Genomic DNA, 24,160 nt, shown 5'->3' on the forward strand with positions numbered 1-24,160 from the left:
AATCTGGTGCAGTTTGATTCTAGTTGTATCCCATCTACCTTGCTGTTGGACCTGCTTGGCATATATATATCATTTAATTGTTTCAGGTTCTGATTGGTGAAGACATGGAACTTTTCATAGTTAAATGGCATTTTGAACAAGTAGTAGTTTTTGTTCATTTAGTTTTTTTGCACATGTTGCATTTAGAATTATGAGTGAACTTAACCACACAGAATTGCAAACATTGCAACTGGTGAAAGTGAAGATATTTCCTCCCTCCAATTACTGCTTAGCTTGTCTTTATAATGCTTGTGGCATTGCAGATCTTCGCACTAATCTCTTGGTATCTTGAGGGTTGATACGATATATTTCTTGATTCTTCCTCCTTCTGGAGTGCAAGGAGATCAGCGAAACAATTTGAGGTGTGTGGTACCTGCTCCTCTTCATTTCACAATCCGAAATGATGTAAGAAGATGTAGTGCCTGGCTGATACTACTTATAAAATTAATAAACCAAGACTGCAGCCATTACACATTTCCTAAGTCCCACTGAAAATAGTGGGATTTACTTCTGAGTAAACCTACAACGGATTGTACAACACCAGCAAGATACTAAGGGGGTTCAAGCAAAAAGATTACGAGGACAGATACTGTGTGCATCTTTTGCTCAAAAGGAAAACAATTCACAACTACAAAATGGTGCGAAGTAGTACATTCCTGTGTGCATTATTGTCTTTGAACAGTTTTTAAGTAATGTGGCTTCATGTTTTCTTTCTTTCTCTGTCTCTCCCATTAACAGATATAGAAACTAGCTCCTCCAAACATGGGTGAAGTGGAGCAGAGGACAACAGCAGGATCCCGGTTAGGAGTTCAGGAAAATGCCGGGATCAGTACTTTGGAACACGGACAAAAAATGCCCACAACCCCTACAGGAAAACTTATTTCTATCAAAGTCCAGATGCTAGATGATGCACAGGAAGCTTTTGAAGTTCCGGTAAGATTTATTGGTTTATTGCTGGCTGGTTACAATTTTATTGTGCACAATATTACTTTTGTATTTTGTGTTTAATGTACACATGGGTTGAAATTGCAATGAGGATCTAGTTACTCATTGTATTTCTCATAGAAAAGTGTACGTTTTAAAGGTTGGTATTATGTTGCATTCTCCTCCATTTTAGGAACCAACGCTTTAATCATAGACAGTCACACCAAAATACTAGGATGCAAATGAATTAAATTATCTTAAATGAAAAGGTTCTTTTTTTAAAAAACTAACAAACCAATTAGCTCCTTTGACAATCTTGGAGTGGAATCCCTGTTCTTTTTAATATAATACTTTGTGTTCATAAATGGCTCACTAATGAGTTTGCTTCCATTGTCTCAACAAAGGTGGTTACATAACTTCGGTTATCTGAGGACCACTTCTTACAATACTCTTAGTCGTTTGGGCACTGATACAAAGTGCACATACATTACGAATTAATTGTGAATGAAACATGCGCTGAGCTGGAAAGGACTGACCTGCTTCCTTGCCATTCATGAAAACAAGTGGTGATTGCAAGTCATGTGTGGTCCTTATATATAAAGGGGCTAAATATGCTTCTATTACATTATTTATACAGAGAATTCTACAGAATCGTTCTAAGCGCAGTTCAGATTAACAGGTGGGGAACCCTGCAAAATTCATTGGATGTGGTGCAAATTTATGATGGAGCAGAGGACTTGGTTTTTTGTGGTTTTTTTGTCTCTTTCTCTGTCTCTCCCCAATCATGTCGTAGTGAAAAAGTGAAGAAAAAGGAGAAATGTCCCCCCCCCATTCCCTCGTACTGCAACTGTTGGCAGGGTTGGGGAGGAGCTTCAGTTTCTTGTGCTGTCTCAGCTGAGCTCAACCACTCAAATCAACTCGCTTGTCCCTCATATTGCCCTTTGTGTGGAAATGCTCTTGACTTGAACTGGTTCAGGAGAGTTTGGGTTAATCCCAACATGTTCTGCAAAGGTAGTTTGACACACACACCCTCCATATTTTCCAGCACTTCACATCTAGACTCCCTGTGTTAACTAGATAGGGTAAATGATATAAAAGCATGGCTGCAAGTTTGGTCTCCTTAATAATGTCTAAATGGTGAATGCATCCCAGTAACAGATTGATAAATGCCTTCCTTAAATGTTTCGGTTCGAAGAACCAATGGGGTGTATGGTTTTCAGATTGGTTATCATGGTTCTGAATGTCTGGAATGCTAAGAAGAGAACTCTTTCACTCTCTCTTTAGCTGGCTTACGATGTGACCTTAGGGCAGTTGATTAGCCTTACAGGATTGACTTCCCATCTGTTTCAAAGAAGGATTTGCCCTGTATCAGTGCTGTCGTTTTAAGGCATTCCTCCTCATTTTTGACATGAGCAGCCATGGGGTCCCGTTACACAGTTGGCTGATAACACCCAGTCTCAACCAGCAATGGAACCAAGAGCACAAGAACTGTAGAAATGAAAGCTAATATAGCAGTGACAACAGGACTTCCAGGATATGGCTTCACCTGGCCTATGAAGTTGCTCAGACTGAAAAGCAAGTCCAATCTGTTGTTCAGTAACAGATTGAGCTGCTCTCTCACTGTACATTTCGGCTTGCTTGCTTGCAGTGTTAGGAACTGGGATAGAAAAGCTAGGAGCCAAATGGCTTCTGGGACCTGGGTTGTGGGCGCCAAAACAGACTGTCGAGTCGCCATTTGCAGGGGGTCGGCAACAATTTTTATTTATTCATTTGATAAGCAAGAAGTAATACACAATTCACATAAGGGACACATGGTCAATATCACATTTTAATCAGAAATTGTTAATACATGTTTAATTTGGTGTTTACAGTAAGAATATTGGTCCCATACTTCAGTTTTCAAAACATTCTACTCTTTATTGTTAAACTCATTAATGTATTGTCTATCTTTAACATATATTTCGAGGCTTCAAATCACATACATTTCAGTAATCCTTGAGTGTCAGCCAGGCGCAAAAAAAAAAAATGACACCCAGACCGTCTGAGGAGAATGGAGAATCTTTAGGTGCAAAATGCGCCTGGCGCCCTGCTAATTTCGAACCCTGCTTGCTTGCCTCCAGGCTGCTAGTTCTGACTATCGCGCAGGGATTCGGTGCTTGAAGCCGGTGTTTTCACTGAGGGCTTCCTCACCGACTGTATTACACACCATGGGCTTGCTGACACTGATTTGATTGGAACTAGGATGGTGATGCATTACCCGAGGTCAACGCTTTCTCCTTTCATTAAGGCTTTGGGAGATGTTAAATTGTATTAATAGAAATAGCAGAAGTGGTAGTTTCCTAGTTTTCCTGTCGGATACCGGTGGTTTTTAATTATTATTTTGTTCCAGGGGTTTGCAGCAGAGTATGAGAGAAAGTTAATTACATTTTCTTTATTCTGCTTATGGGTAAAATAAAGGGATTCACGGAGCTCGTATATTATTAAATACATTGGCTAGTTGATCTTTGTTACTCTCCTCTACATCCCTGCTCTTTTTAAAAAATAAGTTTAAGATTCAAGAAAGTCACAGATTTCTCTATTTTTCCCTGTACAATTTTTATTAAGTTTCCTATTTTACAATTTAAAATATTCATTAAACAACCTTAAAATGTTAATGACTTCCCTTCTTCTCTTTCCATGGTTCAATTTGCATACCGTAAATCCATGCATATTTTACATAAACTAAACCATTCAGTATTCCATTAATACATCCATCAAAACTTGTTTACACTGTTGAATTTATCTTAATGCTGCCACCGTTTTCAAGTGTACAGTTTCCCCCCATATATTCAATAAACAATTTACAATCTTCTTTGAATGTATGTTCTTGCTCTCTTACGTTAGGTCCGCAAGCTGTGCATATTCCATCAGTTTAAGTTGCCATTCTTCTTTAGTTGGGACCTAGCTCGTTTTCCATTTTTGGGCTAACCAAACACAAGCTGCAGTAGTAACATAGATAAATAGCCTTTTTTGACACCTGGGAATTTCCATCTTAATTATCCCCAACAAAAAGGACTCTGGGTTTTTTTGGAAATGTACTTTTATACATTTTTTTTTCAATTAAATAGAAATTATTTCCCAATAAAAAGTCACAGCTTTCTCCACCCTTTTGCACAGCTTCTCCCTTCTTTGCAGACCTCATGTTGGAGACATTTGTATTCTTCATCCTCCAATATAGGCATTGGACTGTCCAATTTGGACCCAAGATAACAGTATACAGTTTCTCCCAATTTCATCTGGAGTTTGTGTTGGCTGAAATACACTTAATGAGGATATTGCACCATGCAAACCTCCTGGGATCTCTTGAGGAAGGGCAGTATACAAATTTAATAATAATAATTAATAACCGTGTTCCTAGCATCCCCTCCTGCCTGCTCCTTCGGTCTTCTAAGGCTTCAGCAAAATTTATTTTCTGTGTGCCTCTATTCACAACCTGTGCCAGAGCTTGGCATTATCCGGATGTTGCAGCTGTGCGTTCATCCATCAGCTGAGGTAAAGAACAGGCGAGGGTGGGGCAGCGAAGGTGGATGCATGCAGAATAGTTACGGTAGGCAATAAAAAAGGGGTTTCTGCTCCCCCTGCTCGCAGCCGAGGTGCTGTGGTGCTAAATGGAATAGAGGAAAGGATTGGTGTGGCTGATAATTATGGCTCTATCGTCATTTAAAAAGGCATTGTGGGGGCGGCACCAGGACTGAAAACACACTGTAGTTCTATGAAGCACCCATAGCCCCTGTGTTTCAAAAAATAAAATCCCCAATTCACTCATCTGAACACAAATAATTCCCCACCCAACCTTTTAAACGTGTTTTTATAGCTTGGGTTTTCGCAGTTCTTGCTGCTGCTGCAGCTTCTTCGGCACTCTGCTTTTGTGTTTCTTTGATTTTACAGTGTCTGGGTTTTTTTTTTTTTAATGGTGCATCACACTGATGAGTCCTCTAAACTCTATTCCCGGGCAGCTTGTAAATGGGCAAAGTAACACTGCAAAGAGCTTATTTTGTTGTATCATACATTTCTGTTCTCCACCCTCTTGCAAGATTTGTAGCTCTAGGGGTTTTTTTTTTTTTGGGGGGGGGGGTTAAGCGCCAGTCGAGGGAGTTGTGCAGAAACCACAAAGCAATCTTTCAGGCGAGTTGCCCTTCCTTCCAACTTCAGAAATGAACAGCAAGTCAAGTGTCATCTATTCATCATTCTGAGGCTTTATTCTCCGTGCCTGAAATTCTCCATGCCTGAAATTATGTGGCCGTCACTGTCAAAACTATTCCCGATGGAAAGTAGGGCATTTAAATATTCACCGAGTAGTTAGTCCCAACAGCCAAGCCGAGTCTTGTAAATTAAGAAGAGGGAAGCGACATTTCTCTTCAGTAACTTGGAACTGCAGTAGTTTTAATTCCTGGCAGAACACATTTGGCACAGACTCCTAAAAGGACGGAAGACTTTTAGCCAAAGTGTAATTACATTGTGTGTGTTTAAATGCAAGGGGTCATGTGCCTCATCTTTTAAAATATTCATGTTTTCTTCAGAATGATAAAACATGGATTTAGTGTTTTTTTGAATAAATTTTATTCGTGCTTATAGAGGAAAAATACAAAACTTAATATTAAATATCTTTTCCTCTCTTTTTTTGGTCCAAGCTGAAACTGTGATATAAATGCAATAAAAACATAAAGGGGGAGGGGAATGGAATAAAGAAAGAGAGGGAGAAAGAAAGAAAAAAAAGAAAGAGGTCAAGAGAGAGAGAAATAAAATTGAGAGGGTAAGGGACTTATGAGTCTTTGTCCGCTATATATAAACCATATTCATTTCATCTACTCCCGATATAACACCCAACAAAGCCACTCCCATTTCATACTCACAACAACCCTATAAATTTGGTTAGGCTAAGAGATGGGGACTGGCCTCAAGGAGGTTAAACTGGCCTCAACCAGGGCCAAGGCCTTTTCGGCTTTGGCCCCGGCCTGGTGGAACGCTCTGTCACAAGAGACCAGGGCCCTGCGGGACTTGACATCTTTCCGCCTGGCCTTCGGTCCAGACCCAGTTTGACCTCCTCCCTATGGAACCCTGTAAAGTTACCTCTTTGGCCCTTTTATTGGCTCATGTGGGACCAACATGGATAGCCGGCCCTGATGAATACTTGAGGTTCCTGACTGCTATGGTTGTAATTTCATGGGCAGTCATTTGATTTTATCCTGATTCTAATTTTTAAGCTGTATTTTAATCAATTGTTTGATTGTGTTTTAATGTATTTGATATTAGCCGCTCTGAGCCTGGTCTTGGCCAGGGAGGGTAGGGTATAAAGAAAAAATTACTGGTACCTACTTACTTACTACTGTCCAGTGAACTTCATGGCCGAGTGGGGATTCGAACCCTGCCCTCCTAGGTCCTAGTCCAACACTCTAACCATTATGCCACACTGGGTCATGTTGGTTCTCAATATCAAAACACTCTTGTTGGCTGCAACTCTTGTCATCTGGAAGCCGAATGTGCAAAGCTACCCCACCTTTGCTGCCCCACCAACCATACTGGCTCCATGACACACAGATAATATTTTTAAGACCTTTTCCCGAGTATTGCCTCCCCCCCCAAAAGAAAAGCCCTCCAGAAGATGTCACTCGCTGCAATGTTGGGGGCAATGGCACAATATTTGATGTATAAACAAGGTGATGCAAGCTCTGACTAAAAAAACGAGAAAGCAGCCTTGTGTGTTACAAGCAAACTGGTGTAGGAGGGAGTGTAAACGAGTTTCCGGGCTTCCGTGTTGCACATGTGGGGAAGTGGCACATCTTTAGAGTGAGATATATGAGTTCCAGGTAAATATAGAACTGTGATGGCCCACAATTGCAATCAGGTAATGCCAGGAGCGTTTTGCAACAGCAGTAATTTCTGAAATTTAGATCCCACCTTTCTATATCGGGCATACAAGCTTCAAATCTGATTTAATGCAATCAACATACTCCAAGCAATGTAAACCACCACTGAAACAACTCTGCATGGTTAAAAGCAGCATTATGACGGAATGTTCAAAGCATATTCATTTATTTGCAGTTTCTTCAACCTAAAAAAAAAAAAGGTTTATTTCTCTCTCTCCACCCCCCACCCCCACCACTGATTTTCTAGTTCATGTAGTCTTTGGCCATCCCTTTTGGCAAGTAGTTGTTGCTACTGATATGGGCATTATACAAGGAGGAGCCTGCAAAAATCATGCAGCTACCTTGCAAAATCAAGTCCTGTAGAACAGGAGACTTGTTTTTAAGGGTGGGATAGAGAGAGGCTGCTCTAATATCTGGAAACGTGTGTGTATATGGGAGAATGTGGAGAGATAAGGTGGTCAAATAAATAATGCTTAACAGAAGCTGAAGCACTGATTTGTCACAATTTGCAAAAACAATGTCGCTGTTCTAAAACAAATAGCAAATGTTCAGTTGGTAGTTGTGTGCCAGTTTGCTTTTCAGTAGCCTTGTGCCAAGTAATTATTAATTTTTTGCATATTTCGATATGAGAAAGCAGTAGCTACAATTTTCCATTTTCTTTCCATTGTAACCTTTCCTCTCAAGTGACCTGTATGTCAGCCAGACATTTCCGTGTCTTTTCACCAGTGGATTTTCCTGCTTGGTTTTGTGTTTCCTGATCCATGTGGTTCTCATTAAATGCATTTTTTATGAACTTAGAAAGGGAATTGCCTATGTGAATGCTAGACACTATTTAGTGAAAACCATCCATTACTGCATTTCAATTTAATTTATGTAACTCTCCCACCCACCCTGCTAACACAACTGTACTTGAGTTGCTTGGACTTTGAGTCCAGTCATTAATCTGTCTTGTCCCTTCAGTCTCCTTAAATCTTAATGGCTTGATCTCTTTAATAAATTTGTGCATGTTTTGCATACATTCTCTTAACTTTAAATCTTGCGCACCTTTTTGTTAATTTGTGACGGTTCTTTATCTCTCTGTCACTTCTCAGCTCTTGGCTGTATTTTAAAATATCTACAACAGGGTTGGGGGAAATAGTTCAAATTCCTAGATGCCGGCATCATATTTTTAGACACCAAGCCTGTGCAGGGCTAAATAAATATTTCACATTCCTAGATGTTAGCAAACACGTGTATGTGCCTGTCTTCCTGGACCCTCAACTCTACTAAGCAATTCAATAATTGCTTAGTAGCCAGTTTAGGAGCCAGCGTGGTGTAGTGGTTAAGAGCGGTAGTCTCGTAATCTGGGGAACCGGGTTCGCGTCTCTGCTCTTCCACATGCAACTGCTGGGTGACCTTGGGCCAATCACACTTCTTTGAAGTCTCTCAGCCCCACTCCCCTCACAGAGTGTTTCTTGTTGGGGAGGAAGGGAAAGGAGAATGTTAGCCGCTTTGAGACTCCTTCAGGTAGTGATAAAGTGGGATATCAAATCCAAATCCAATAAACCAAAAAAGTTGCACCAGAAATTTATGAGGCTACAGTTCTTTACCCATTTCTCTGGGAGTAAGACACAGTGGGGCTTGATTTCTAGGTAAACATACATAAGATTGTGCTGCAAAGCCCATGCTAGATCAAGAGGCTTCTGCTTAGAGGTACAGTGGTACCTCGAGTTACATATGCTTCAGGTTACATACTCCGCTAACCCAGAAATAGTGCTTCAGGTTAAGAACTTTGCTTCAGGATGAGAACAGAAATTGGGCTCCGGCGGCGCGGCGGCAGCAGGAGGCCCCATTAGCTAAACTGGTGCTTCAGGTTAAGAACGGACCTCCAGAACGAATTAAGTACTTAACCCGAGGTACTACTGTATATAGAACTGAGCTGTTGAGCAAAGTGAACAGAAATAATTTAGCCTCTTTCATCAGCTCTTTAAAGCATGCATCTATTTTTGTTAACTAGCATACTTTAATTTGATCTCTGCTAAGGTAAGAAAGTCAGCATTGCCTGATGGTCCAAGTGAGAGGTGCCTGCAATTTTAATGTTGTATTCTGACCTTGCTGTGTGGCACTCCGTTGGGAACTCCTAGGATCTGGCCGAAGGGTCTTAATGCTGGTACAATGCCTGTGCACAAATGATGCTTTCTTCCGTTGAGATCAAAGGAAATCCCGTGCAATCCTGTGCGTGGCTTTCCCAGCAGTAAATGCTTGGGTGGTTTCCCTGGCAGGGATCAAAGACGCTTGGCTCCATCCCAGTTGCCAATAATAGTATTTAAATTTAGCTGCTGCCGGTCAATCCATTGTTTGGGCTGCCATAGATAAGGCAGGTTGTAATGGCCTGTCACGTAACATTAGAATTTAATGATAGAAGTCAAGAGATGGTTTGCATTAGTCTGGACCAAGGCATACATCTGAAATATATGCCTACCAAATTGAGTCACAATTTCTCGCATTTCCACTATTCAGCTTAAGCTGCAACTAACTATATATAACATATCATTTGGTGTGCTTGGTGGTTTTATTTCACACAGACAAACTCAAGGACCGAATTAGGTGCTGGAAAGTTGGCAGAGGGTAAGCTGTTCCCACTGAAACAACAACCCAGTTTAGGAGTGTGTAGCACAAGGAAGGATGTGAGAAGCAATTGTTGTCAGATTGGATGACAAGGCCTTTTTTTGAAGTGTTCCCCCCCCCCTTTCTCTCTCTCTGCTTGTGTCTTTGTCAGATTTAGTTCAAATTAAAGAATGTCTAGGTTAGAATTGTATGGGACGCGGGTGGCGCTGTGGGTAAAACCTCAGTGCCTAGGGCTTGCCGATCATATGGTCAGCGGTTCGAATCCCCGCGGCGGGGTGAGCTCCTGTCTTTCGGTCCCAGCTCCTGCCCACCTAGCAGTTCGAAAGCACCCCTAAGTGCAAGTAGATAAATAGGTACCGCTTTATAGCGGGAAGGTAAACGGCGTTTCCGTGTGCTGCGCTGGTGCTGGCTCGCCAGAGCAGCTTCGTCATGCTGGCCACGTGACCCGGAAGTGTCTCCGGACAGCGCTGGCCCCCGGCCTCTTAAGTGAGATGGGCACACAACCCTAGGGTCGGACACGACTGGCCCGTACGGGCAGGGGTACCTTTACCTAGGTTAGAAAGACCTATTGTTTCCTATTTCAAAACTGGTGATTTAGAAGTACAAAAGCTTCAGGTTGCAGTTAATTGGTGTGCCTGTCCTTAATACATGCAATTCATCCTATGTTCAGCGTTGTCTTAACTTTGCATTGGGCAGAGCATAAAGCCATTTGATATTATGACCAGAACCCTATTATATGTAGCTTGTACGAATTGCATCATTATATCTGGGGGGAGGGGGCAATGACTGGCATGGTTGCCATTGTTCTCATCCACAAACGTGCCTCTTCCTACAAGCAGGTAGCCACGCATGGAGCCCATTCAGTTTGTGCTCACAGCAGCAGCAACCACAGTGCCTGCGCAGTGTAAATTAATATCTTCCTGGTTGTACCATGGTATGTTGCTGCTGCTTTGTCAATTTCAAGAATAATGAGGAAAGATTTGGGTTTCACGACCCAGCCTCTGTAATACGATATACATGGATCAATGCCAGATGCCAAGCAACTTAGCATTTATAGCTTTTGTAACCAAAGCAGACTTAATGGTGGCCTTTAAGAGGTGGGGGTGGGGAGGGTTCAAGAGTAATCAAATGATTTGATTTTGTTGTTGTGGTTGTTCTGTCACCACATCAAAAATTGCATTTTATTTTTTATTTTTATGTAGAAAATGAGTGGGAAGAGAATTGAGTACAAACGGAGCATGTGAGTAAGAATGTATGGTAGCATACTTGCTTTAGATCAGTGGTGTCCAAACTTTTTTCAAAGAGGGCCAGATTTGATGAAGTGAAGGGCCGTGGGGACCAACCAAAGCGCCAGCCTTAGTTTTGCCCCAGGAAATAGGCCCCCTGAAATGGACTTTGCTTTAGGCTAATGTCTAGGCTATGGTGTAGTTGTTTGTGTGTCAGGCTAGGAGCTAGGATAAGGGAGGCACAGGCTCCAATTGCCACTCAGTTATGAGGCTCACTGGGGAACCCCGGGTCAACCGCCATCTCTAAGCATAAACTGCATCACGTGAGGATACAGTGGAAGAGAGAGACTTGTGGATACCATGTTGAGCATATAAATGAAATGAAATCTTTGGTTGTTTCCCCATTTCTTGCAGTAACGTCCCTCACTAGCTCATCTCACATAGGAGGGGAAAGGTGGTTATCACTTGCAGATGAAAATAAAAGGGTATCAGATCATTTTCTCATTGGTGGAACTCCTGGAGCCACCAGTAGGATTTTCAGGAGCAAGTTGAGAACCTGCCTCTAAAACAGGGTTTCCCAAAACTTGGATCCCCCCTGCTGTTCTTGGTCTACAATTCCCACCATCCCTGACCCCACTGGTCCTGCTAGCTTAGGCATGATGGTAGTTGTAGTCCAAAAATGACTGGAGACCCAAATTCTAAAATTCCAGTGCTCCTGCTCCCCTCAAGGGTTTCACCAGAGTATGTTCAGTCTCTGTGCTCAGTGTTCCTGAACATACAGTGGTACCTTGGATTAGAACCATAATCCATTCCGGAGGTCCGTTTGTAAACCAAAACAGGTTGTAACCCAAGGCACGCTTTCACCAATGGGGCCTCTAAAAATATATATATTTGTAATCCAAAAAAAGGTTGCAAACCGGGACACACACTTCTGGGTTTGCCATGTTTGCAATCCAAAACGTATGCAAACCAAGGTACCACTGTAATCCATTGGCAGGAAATTCATTGCAGGGTCTTACTCATTGGTTTTGCTTCCTCCTGTTGCTGAGGAATGTTTAAGGATATATTATATAACACTTTCCTGGAAGTGGACCCAACCTTTTCACTGGCACAAGCGTTATTGTTTCTCCCTTTAGAAAGGGCTCTCTCTAGTTCTGCTGCCATGCCATGTTTGGGGACCCGCTAAAGAGAATTGAATTTGAAGGAGAAAACATGTCCTGCCAAAACGCTGTCCCTGGTCCAAGCGCTGCAGCTGAACACCTTTTGAAAGTGCATTAAGCCCAAGTGTCTGAGAGGATAGAAGGCAGCCAGCTGGCTGATAACTGCAGGATATACTTCCTTTTCTCTCTTGACTAGGAAGGAGGGACTGGGAACAAGCCAGCATTCACTTGAGAAAAGGAGAGAACAAACTCCTACCGCATTCTTTTTAGCTTGAAATAGTCTGACATATGAAGTGAGCTCAGGAACTCTGTGCAAAAATCTTGTTTTCAGAAGGATGTATGCATATACTGTATGGGGAAAACATGTGCCCATCAGCTTGATTTGCATAGTTAATGTGAATGTTCAAAGTGGGATTTTAGTTACTTGGGTTTTTTGCAGACTTTTGAATTTTCTATCCAGAAATGACAAAATGATGGAAAGGAAGGTTGAAAAGGGGATGCACACATACACAGTAGATGCATCAAGAAGAGAAGCTGGAGAATGCTGGAGTGGTCGGCAGCAGGCAAGACACACACATGTGTGATTTTGAACACCAGTCTGCAAAAAAAATTCTCCTTGGAGCATCTTGCCATATTACAGTTCCTATTCGGGCAGCAGCCCTATAATTCAATTATTGTATAAAAATTACAGCATGGAAAGGATGCAGTTAGTATCTTGTAGCAGAGATAAGTGTTTCTAAAATTCTGGAGAGTGATTTGACCTATCTTTAGTCTCACTGCATAAGCAAAATGGGTAGGTAGATTTCTGTGCAAAATATTTTGTGTTTTGTTTTGAATGAGTGCTATATTAAGTTTTTCTCTATAGAGAATATGCAAGATGTTACATTCCAGATCAGCCTTGGTATGAGAAATTTGAGAACTATTCCTGCTGCTCCTTGTGTTTTCTACAGATCTATTTGATCCCTATATTACTACACTATCCCCATCTTAACAGGATTTGAGCACAATAATTGCCCGCAGGATTTAAACCTTATATTCACAGGCGTGAACATATTCTGAAGATGCTGGATTCTGCAGTCAGTATTAAGTTCTGCACGAACACAGGAAAATGACTGAACAGCAGAACCCATGAACCTGTGACCCTAGCAGCATGCATATATATATATATATATATATATATATATATATATATATATATATATATATATAGCAACCTTTTAGGAGCCTGAAGCCCAGCTCTGTGTTATGAAACTGGTGGGAGTTTTATAAGTGCTGTAATTCCAAAACGTCTGCCACTCGGGGTTCTCTTTTACCGCAAAGATACTAATTTGTACATGTGGGATCTAACAGGATGTGTTAATCTCTTTTAATAGTTTGCGTCAAGTCATAGATCAAGATGTTGCTAAATATTTCATTACTCAGTGGGAACAGGGAGGAGAAAAAACCCTTCCACAAAATAACACACGTTTTCCAAGAGAGCTCTCTCGACAGCAGCTGTGCTTTCATTTTTTTGTGTGCAATAAAGTAGACTATAAATTCTGCAAAAATAAAAGACAAATTTGAGATGGGAAAGGGGCATATTATGTGAAGGAGAATACACTTTCCATGGGTGCTAGTTTGGGTGGGATCCAAGTTGCTTTCAAAGCTTTGGAGAAAGAGAGAATCAAACATCATACTATTCCATTACTTTACTTCTAAAGCAGAGAAAAGCCAAAATATATATGCAAATTTATCTTATTAAAATCAGCTTTTTCTCTTCTCAGTTCTTAAAATAGAGAACAAGAGTCAGGTGTCTGAGGTGCTATAACGTTTATGCTCCTTTCTTGAAGCCAAAGATCAGCCAAAATTAAACAGAAGCTTAGAAACCACTTATTTTACTCTTGAGAATTCTTAGGGATTATTTGAGCTTACCTAACAGTATAGTTCCTCTTTATCTCAAGTTGCTTCTTTCTTGCAGAAAATATATATCCCCAAGAGAACCATAACCTTTGGTATTCTGCTTTAATTCCCTTTTTTCATTTGGGAGTCTAAAAATATTCACAGCAAGAGCGGGGGGGGGGGGGAGCAAAATGCCCCACTGTTCTCATAATTTGAATCTGCTTTGTTTTGAAAGGGGGAAATATCTCCCTTAAAAAAAAAGTCCTTGGATTCCAAAAGCAAGCAATGTTCCAGGAAGTAAAATGATAATGAAACCCAGTTATTATGATTATTTTGATAGATCTTCTGCTCCTGTAATGTAAGCCGCCCCCCCCTCGTGTACCCATCCATATGTTCCATCAACAAGTGGACAGGAGCAAGTCTGCACCTTTTGGAACAATCCCCAACCCCACATGTTAAGACAGACTGTGAAAACAGTCTGAACATAAACGTAGGTTCTGTAAACTTCAGTAACCTGGTAGATTAAGGGTTCCCCAATTGTGCATGTACATGTATACAGTATTTTTTTTTTCCTCATTCCGCTCACACTATGAGGAGGTCCTCTGTGTCTGTTCTTGCTTGTAGTTCTTTCCTTTAACCCTGGAAAGATATGTAAATATATACAAAGTATGCAGTTAGCCGAATAGTTTACAAGGGTCTATCAAAGACTGAAGGATTGTGGTCTCTTTTGCAGCCATATGTACTTGTGTTTTTAATTACTCTTCTTGGTTGAAAGAGTCTGTACTCAAAATCCAGGTCAGCAATATATAGCATGCCATTTCCTGTAGCTTTTGTGTTGCATGAGCTTATATTCATTTCCAAGGGAATTCTTTGCATGCTATGTCACAGCCTGACTCCCTCCCTCGGCAATCTTCGCGGAGCTCTGGCCCAATGGTTGCCAGTGGCTTGAATTAATTAATTTTATAATGAATGATTTTAGAGTGTTGTTTATGCTGTACTTTTGTACTGTTTTATTGTTGTTAGCCGCCCTGAGCCCGGCTTCGGCTGGGGAGGGCGGGATATAAATAAAATTTATTATTATTATTATTATTATTATTATTATTATTATTATTATTATTATTATTTATTATGTTGTGGATGCATGGAAGCGAAAAATGTCACAATCTCATCTACTGGGGAGATAAACTGAATTTTCACAGTCGCCGGTGTGTTGACTTAGAACCGCACTCTCTGAAGCAGCTGAATACAGTTTTAACATGTAAACGCTTGACAGCTACATTAGAGCAAAACAATTTCTAACACAACAGAACATGACAGTGAAATGCCAAACATGTCAGACATTGTTCCTGTCCAGTTTGGGAAAAGTTCACTTCATTGATTAGCCCTAGAAAAACAGTCAATGGTTGTTTCTGTTTTTTGTTTTTGTTTTTTTGTTTTTTTTATTCTGAATAGCAACACTGTGGGAATTGAGAAATCAGCTTGCATTTCAGTCTTTGAGAGTGATCACCTTTTACCCAATTTTAGTGAAGTGCCTGCCTCTCATTGCTTTGATAAGTAAGGATTTATATAGACCACATTTGAGTAAACCTTTAAAAGTGTGCTCCAAAAGCATGGCGCCGTTCCAAACATCTAATGAATTTTTATGGAGCACATTTTCTGGTAAAATGAAGCACTGTTTAAATTTAATCTCAATGTGAAAGATTTCAACTCCCAGAAAGTTAGACATATCACTTAAAATTATATGAAATTGAAATTATCAATTTGTCCCTTGACACGGGGACATTCCCAGGGGAACTGAAGGAAGCAGTGGTGCGTCCACTCTTAAAGAAAACTTCATTAGATCCCTTAGACCTATCCAATTACCGCCCAGTTTCAAATCTTCCATACCTGGGTAAGGTAATTGAGAGAGCGGTTGCTGAACAGCTTGGTAGGTTTCTGGAGGAAACATCGGCATTAGATCCATTTCAGTCCGGTTTCCGTCCTGGTTTTGGGACGGAGACAGCTCTGGTTGCCCTAACAGATGATATCCGTAGACAACTGGATCGAGGCGGGTCAGGACTGCTGATCCTTTTAGATTTGTCAGCAGCCTTTGACATGGTCGATCATGATCTTCTGGACCATCGCCTTGCAGACGTGGGGATACAGGGCATAGCCCGTAACTGGTTGTGCTCTTTTATCTCTGGTCGGGGACAGAGGGTGGCACTAGGGAGGGAAATGTCGTCACGCCACTCCTTGGTGTGTGGAGTGCCGCAGGGCGCAATTCTCTCCCCAATGCTTTTTAACATCTTTATGCGCCCCCTTGCCCAGATTATCCGGAGCTTTGGGCTGGGCTGTCATCAATATGCTGATGACACTCAGCTCTATCTACTGATGGATGGCCACACCAACTCGGCCCCTTACACACTGACCAGATGCTTGGAAGCTGTGGCTGGATGGTTTCGTGGGAGCCGATTGAAACTAAATCCTTCGAAGACAGAGGTCCTATGGCTAGGTCGGGATAGCATGGGGATGAGGGACCAACTCCCTTCTCTTGCAGGGGCCCAATTAGTGCCATTGCCTTCCATTAAGAGTTTGGGTGTAATCCTTGACGCCTCCCTTTCCATGGAGGCGCAAGTCACAGCAACAGCCAAGGCGACATTTTTCCACCTTCGCCGCATCAAGCAGTTGGTCCCTTACCTTTCCCGCCCCGACCTGGCCACAGTGATCCATGCGACAGTCATCTCCAGGCTTGACTACTGTAACTCGCTCTACGCGGGGCTGCCCTTGAAGCTGTCCCAGAAACTCCAGCGGGTACAGAATGCTGCAGCGAGGCTCCTCACAGGGTCTCTGCCATGGGAGCATATTCATCCAGTGCTTTTCAAGCTGCACTGGCTCCCGGTGGAGTACAGGGTCAGATTTAAGGTGCTGCTTTTGACCTTTAAAGCCCTTCACGGCCTAGGACCCTCGTACCTACGGGACCGCATCACCTTGTATGCCCCACGGAGAGCCTCAAGGTCCATAAATAACAACACTCTAGTGGTCCCAGGCCCTAAGGAAGTTAGATTGGCTTCAACCAGAGCCAGGGCCTTTTCAGCACTGGCCCCAACTTGGTGGAACGCTCTGTCTCATGAGACCAGGGCCCTGCAGGATCTGATCTCTTTCCGCAGGGCCTGTAAGACAGAGTTGTTCCGCCTGGCCTTTGGATTGGAGCCAATTTGATTCCCTCCGCCCCCTTTTTCTTTTTTCTTTTCCTTCTCCTGCAATGAGGCTCCATTTTAATATTTTAATGTTCCATTATTTTAATGTTGTATTTTATTTTTGTTTTTAAGTTGTAATCACTCATCTTGTTTTTATTATTGCTTGTAAGCCGCTCTGAGCCCGGCCTTGGCTGGGGAGGGCGGGGTATAAATAAAAAATTATTATTATTATTATTATTAAAGTGCTTCACTTGGACTGCATCATGGCCTTAAGAGTTATGAGTTTGGGGTGGAGGGAAGAGGGCTGTATGCAGAGACCCTCTCATCCCTGCATCCAGCAAGTGTTAAAAGCTAATCAAGCCTTCTAATTTTGGGGAATGGCCAAATTAGCCTCCAGGTGAGGTGATGGGAATAAAGGGGCGAGGCAGCAAATGGATGGGGCCCCCTCCCTCAACAGAACAAACCAGGGTTGGGAGCAGAGGTGATGGTGATATGAGTAATAATAATAATAGTAATAATAATAATAATAATAATAATAATAATTAATTTATTACTTATACCACACCCATCTGGCTGGGTTTCCCCAGCCACTCTGGGCGGCTTCCAACAAAGTATTAAAATACAGTAGTCTGTTAGACATTAAAAGCTTCCCTAAACAGGGCTGCCTTCAGATGTCTTCTAAAAGTTTGGTAGTTGTTCTTCTCTTTGACATCTGGTGGGAGGGCGTTCCACAGGGCGGGTGCCACTGCCAAGAAGGCCCTCTGCCTGGTTCCCTGTAACTTGGCTTCTCGCAGTGAGGGAACCACCAGAAGGCCCTCGGCGCTGGACCTCAGTATCTGGGCAGCAAGAAAGAAGGCAGCAAGCTGGAGACAGAGTCAGAGCAATGTTTGGTTTCTGTTTGCATCCATGGCTGCGCCTGTGGAGGAGGCAGGACCCTCTTGAGCTGTTAATGCTGCGAGCCCCTCCATCACAGGCTCAGGTTGTATATATGTGTAAATAAACCATATACCATTATATCCGCTGTGCCACATTCCCAAAAGGAAACACAAACCCTGGGTAAGGGCCTAGAGCCCCTGGAATCTCACGCCGTGGGAAATTGGGGTGGTGTGCACCAATACTTTATAAAGTACACTTCCAAATGTCAAAAGGAGTGCTTCTTGCACACCATATTCATAAACCTTGCAACAAATCAATAAAATATTGTAATGATAATAAATAAAGACTTGCACAGAGCAACGACTTTGCATTGTTTTGTTGTGGCTGCTGCAGGGATGCCAACAAAAGTGGTCCCTCATGGTTCGGTTGCATAGCTAATATGCAGCAGAACCCATGTATTCAGTATTGTGGACCCATCTAGTCTACAAAAAGACAGCGGATTTGTTTTTTGGTCCCTGGAGTACAAATACAGAGCAATTGATGGGGATTGTTTTTAAACCTGTCAGATACCTGGGGGCTCAGATTCCAAGAAATCTCTAATAAACAGTATGCCCTTAAGCCTATGCCCAGAGTTAGGAATGAAATGAAAATCTGAATAAGCTTAAAGTTGTTACTTTAAGGCAAAATAGTTGCAGTTTTTGTTTCAGGTGTTTCCCATTTTAATTTTGGAAAAAGCTTATTGGAAAATGGCAAACTTCCATTAATTACTTTATTTTTAGAATAAAAAGGGTCAGATTTACTGCAAAAAGGGCACTCTGTGGGTGGTGCTGAGGAATTTCCACGTGAAAAGAATTACAAAGCTTTTCGTTGCACCAATTAATTTATCTGATACTGGGCAATAAAGACAAGCCCTGTGAGGATTCGCTCTATGGGCACAACCCTTCCTTCCAACAAATTTCCATACAATTGCAAAAGGTATTCATGACGCACATTTATTTAACAGAAATCATGACAATCTAAATTAATCCTAGCTACCTCTGTCCACTCCCACCCCCACCACAAATACCACCCTCCCTTCTACAGTGTAGACACATACACACAGTTTGGGGACTAAGGAGAGGGTTTGTACTAGTTTTAGGACTTCTGTGTCAACGTCTGTGATTTCCATTCTTGGGAAAAACAAATGAGAGCTCAGTTAGACAAGTTGAATGTCTTAATATCCATTAGATGAATTGTTTTATTTCCAACAGGCAGGTTCAGGAGAAAGCTACCAGAGGTCTTGTGCCTTTTGAAGCCTTAGTTTTAGGTGTTGCAGATGAGTTGAGCGGCCTAGTTTCAAAGATCCGGTCTACATTATCGGAAGATAACACAGAAAAGAGGGTTGTCCTTAGGGCAAGTTGGGAGACAGACACAAAGAGGGGGAATTCCATCTAGACCAGGGGTCTGCAACCTTTAAGACAAAAAGAGCCACTTGGACCAAAGAAAAAAAACTGGGAGCCGCAAAACCATTGCGACATTTAAAACAGTGGGGAGTGTCGGGGCACACAATGCGCCTCCTCCCCTCACTAGTATCCGCCCCGGAGCCGCGGCAAAGGTGTAAAAGAGCCACGTGCGGCTCCGGAGCCGCGGGTTGCTGACCCCTGATCTAGACAATGCGGTAGCACCTAGAAGGTGAACCTACTGCAATCTGTTTCTCTGTATATTGGAGAGAAGCCACCGTTGATGTTGATGTTGGAGAGAAGCCCCAGTAAGATGTTGGGCACAGTGCCCCTTGCCCACTCTACCAATGGGGCACTTATATTCATCTTCAGGTGGTAAAATGCAGGAATGAAGTATTCAAGGAGATTCACAGTTGGCAAGGCAAATCATTGTTAAAACACCAAAATTAATGCATTGTTCACTGTTTGATTCAGCGTGTGGTGTTTAAAGACTTGATTAGGCTCATGTTAATTGCTACCAAACTTGTGATAACACAACTGTGGCAGAGCAATACAATAGTTTAGGGTTGCTGTTTTTGGGGAAATTCGCCAAAAAATCAACACCATACACCCGGATTTTCCCGGTCATTTAAACCAGTTTCCTAAAATTCAACCAGGGCGCCATTTTTGATAGACGAATCCCGGCTATGTCCAGGACTTTCCAGGCGTATGGCAGCCCTGAATTGTTACTATAAACCTCTCAAACAGTTAAACTTAGGGAAATTGTGATTGTGAAGAAATGTATCCCTCAGTCACATGTCATCAAGAAACAAGCAAAACAGGATACTCCCCTTACCCCCACCCCCCGAAGCCTTAAACTGGAGGAAGATTTGAACTCCTGGCGTATAATCTTATTTACTATGCTGCTTCAGTTCACACTCATTGATTTCACACTCAACACCTGCTTTTTTCTCAGTTCTCTTAATTAATTCATTGTTTTGCAAAAAGAAAAGTGTTATAAGCCTACTGTTCTGGGACTCAGGGTTGGTAAAAATAAGTCTCCCCATTATTTAGTTATTTATATTCAAAAAGGATTTTCTATTTAGGAAGGATAATCATTACTCCTCTGTCTCTCTCTGGAAAATAAGCAAGTATGTTTGAGTTCCAGAACGAACAGACAAGAACAGCAGCAAGCAGGAAAACTTCCACTATATGGCCTTGTTAGGTTTCCTAACAGCTGCCAAACCACCAATTTCCTCTGTATGGAGCCGTCCCTTGAATCCCCATCAGTTAGAGTGCATCTACTCCCACTGTTGGCTGTAACACATCCATATGTTTTCATTTACAGAATCATGGGAATTCTCCAGACAGCCAGTCTGTTGGAAAGAAATTAATCCCAGCAGTGAAGCAAGATTCTGAATTCTCAGCAGTTTAGGAATTCATGTTTTCATGTTGAGTCTATTTATATCAGGACTGAATCTCACCAGCTGCTTGTGGTTACATGCTTTTTTACATGTGTTGGTGAAACTTCATTTTTTTAAAGGCTTTTTGCAAGCTGAAAATGTATAGTGGTTACATTCCAAAAGCTTGATGCACAGCATTTTATAAATACTGTACATGATTTGCAAGTAATTATACCTGAAAATAAGGGACGCGGGTGGCGCTGTGGGTAAAAGCCTCAGCGCCTAGGGCTTGTCGATCGAAAGGTCGGTGGTTCGAATCCCCGCGGCAGGGTGCGCTCCCGTTGCTCGGTCCCAGCGCCTGCCAACCTAGCAGTTCGAAAGCACCCCCGGGTGCAAGTAGATAAATAGGGACCGCTTACTAGCGGGAAGGTAAACGGCGTTTCCGTGTGCTGCGCTGGCTCGCCAGATGCAGCTTCGTCACGCTGGCCACGTGACCAGGAAGTGTCTCCGGACAGCGCTGGCCCCCGGCCTCTTGAGTGAGATGGGCGCACAACCCTAGAGTCTGTCAAGACTGGCCCGTAACGGGCAGGGGTACCTTTACCTTTTTATACCTGAAAATGGTGAAGTGTTTTATGCATTAGTAAGATACAGTATATATAAACACACACACACATATATAAGAAGCTACCTTATACTGAGTCGTGCTATTGTTCTAACTAGTATTAGCTCTACTTTGATCTGGCAGTGACTCTCCAAGGTGTGCTGCAGAGGGTTTCGGCAGACTGATAGCAGATATCCTTTTAACTGGAGATTTAGGGACTGTACTTGAGATCATCTTCATACAAATTGCCACTGAGCTATTTTTGGTGAGGAAAAAGTGTGTTGCTTTCAGATCACCATAAGCACTGCAAACAGGTCAACCCCACCTGATTTACTGTGCCCAAACTACATGGGCTGATCAAAGGTCTGTCAGGTTACAAATACTTTCGCCATAAGTGTTTCATATTTATGGATAGCCTAGCTGAGTAAGAAGCTTGGTAGAAGCCTTAGGTTTTAAGCTGCGTTTCAGTTGTAAAATAGAATGCACGGAAACAATTTGATTAAGAGCTAGAAGTACAATATTTAAACGTCTAAAACATAGCATTTTGCATTGTACTTGTTCTATGTAAATGCAGAGTCAAAAGAGGGGAATTTTTGTATGTGTGTTTAAAGGGAAGTGATGACAATAGGAACCAAATGATCTGAGTGGCACAGGGCTGCTGTGGCTCATGGTCTTCACTGTTGACCTCTTCCCATAAGCACTGGGAAGCTCCCAGCTGACTTCAGTGCTGGCAAGTACTTGGAGAGCTAAATTGAAACCAGTTTCATGGAAAACGTTGTGCTGCCCATTTGCCCCCATCCAGGGGCTGCTTGTGTATATGCAAAACCTTATGCTCTTACATGGCTCTACCTTTGCACATTCTACTGTGCTGCACTATACCTTGGAGTGAACTTGATAAATCTGCTCCTATGAGATTTTTGTGCACACACACCCACGAGCTCTCAAAACTCTGGAGTAGAGGCTAAGCCAGCCTCCTCAATAGACCAAAAAAACCTCACATCATTTTTATTTGCCAGTCTCTCTGATCACTTGTTGGCAATTTGTTGTATTAAAAACCCACCTCGTCGTAAAACAGGATTAGCCAATTAGGTACCCCCCCCCCCAGAATATGTTGGGCTAAAGCTGCCATTGTCCCTGACCATACTGGGCCATACTGGTTGGGGCTGACGATAGAGTTCTAGTCCACAACACCATGTTGTTTACTCCTGTTGTGAGGCATCCTTGCCTTGTCATATGGCATTGATTCTTGAATATACAGAGCCATGCTGTTGACAGCACCTCAGCACAGTCTCAGGGGTTGTCATTCTCAGTCCTGCTTCCTGAGAACATTTTAAGTTGAGATACCAATGGCAGAACCTGGAGCCATCTGCCACTGATAGAAGCAATCGATCACTGAGCTTCAAGCTTTTCCCAGTGCCAACCAGGGAAGCTCCTGTTGACAAGATTTCATCTCAGTAAATCCACTGCTACAAAATTAATGTTCTTAATTGAATTTAAAGGTCTGCAAATAGAACGTTTTGTGCTTTTATGAATGGATGGAAATTATCAAATTGAAAGTTAACTGTCACTCCCCCAACCTGTCCTATCCCTTCCTTGTGACCTACTTACTGTGGCCGATGAAAATACTGGAAGAGAAAGATCTTATGCTCATGAAAATGATTAATGACTCTTGAGCAGTTCTGGGATACAACATGCTAATTGCAAATCAATTCAGTGGTAAACTACTAACTTTGTATTAATTAAGGATTTGTCTGCTAATTAGCAATTAAATAGCTGAGTAAAATATTTATAAATGAAAAGAGAAACATCTTACTATATAGTTTCTTGGGATAAAGTAATGAATGAACACATGCTGGCTCTGGTTTTTGGCTTGCAGCGCCATGAGCTTCCTCGTTGTGTGTTGGTTTTGGGGCGGAGATCTTGGCTTGCATTAAACTGTGGTTTCCCACTGCATCCAAACTGGAGAAATCGGGCTTAATTTTGGTTGACATACCAGGATCATAAGCCAGGATGTCTTATTACCCTGGTTTTTTAACCGATATTAAGCCAGAGTTTTGAAAAATGCAAAATGTGGCTTTCTGAATACTGAAAGGAACAGCTGTCAGGAATCACGCAGCACCAATCCCAAAATATTACTTGTCCACTTCTGGGCCACATTCTAAGTCGTGGGTAGGCAAACTAAGGCCTGGGGGCAGGATCCAGCCCAATCGCTTTCTAAATCTGGCCCGCGGACGGTCCGGGAATCAGCATATCCTTTTATTTAAAATGCATCTCTGGGTTATTTGTGGGGCATAGGAATTCGTTCATTTTTATTTTATTTTTTTCAAAATATAGTCCGGCCCTTCACAAGGTCTGAGGGACAGTGGACCAGCCCCCTGCTCAAAAAGTTTGCTTGACCTCTGTTCTAAGTGTTGATACTGACCTTCAAAGCACTAAACAACTTGGGGACCAGGTATCTGAGGGTAGTGCTGCTTCATGTAATTTTATTGTGGGTGTTTTAATGTTGTTGATTCCTGCTATGGGGTTTATTTGAAGGGCAGAACGGAAATGGAAATGAACGAATACTATTTTTTGAAATGTTTAAACCAATTCTATTCTTCTTCACACCCGATGCGACACCTCACATCCTAACTGTCTCGAATAAATCAAGCTAATTTGTATGGAGTTGTCATATCCCATAACTTAAAATAAAACAAACCAGAATAAAACCATAGATAACAACATAGCAGAATGGCAGGATTATGTGATCATGGGCTTATTTTGTGTTTTGGGACAACACTCTGAATGTTCCATCCTAATAACTAAGTTGGCTCAGGATTGGGCTATTACGATTATAAACGCAGATGATTCTTTCAAATTATGTGACACTAAAAATCCAGCTACTGTGTTACTCTAGCATGTTGAAAGCATGGCTTACCTTCACTATTGTGAATTTCTTTGAAAAGA

At 42.1% G+C, this 24,160-nt stretch overlaps 1 protein-coding gene across 7 annotated transcripts in view; it reads left to right on the forward strand.

The window, feature by feature from the left end:
• FARP1 (FERM, ARH/RhoGEF and pleckstrin domain protein 1) overlaps positions 1–24,160 on the forward strand; it is a 186,231-nt gene that overhangs the window by 34,486 nt on the left and 127,585 nt on the right. For all 7 annotated transcript variants that reach the window (XM_081198308.1, XM_081198305.1, XM_081198309.1 and 4 more), the window contains exon 2: positions 778–972. In XM_081198308.1, coding sequence (XP_081054434.1) covers positions 802–972 — 171 coding nt within the window. In that variant the 5' untranslated portion in view covers positions 778–801. The remainder of the gene's footprint in view (positions 1–777; positions 973–24,160) is intronic.

This window comes from Podarcis bocagei, assembly GCF_964188305.1.
Source record: "Podarcis bocagei genome assembly, chromosome: 6".
NCBI classification, from domain to species: domain Eukaryota; kingdom Metazoa; phylum Chordata; class Lepidosauria; order Squamata; family Lacertidae; genus Podarcis; species Podarcis bocagei.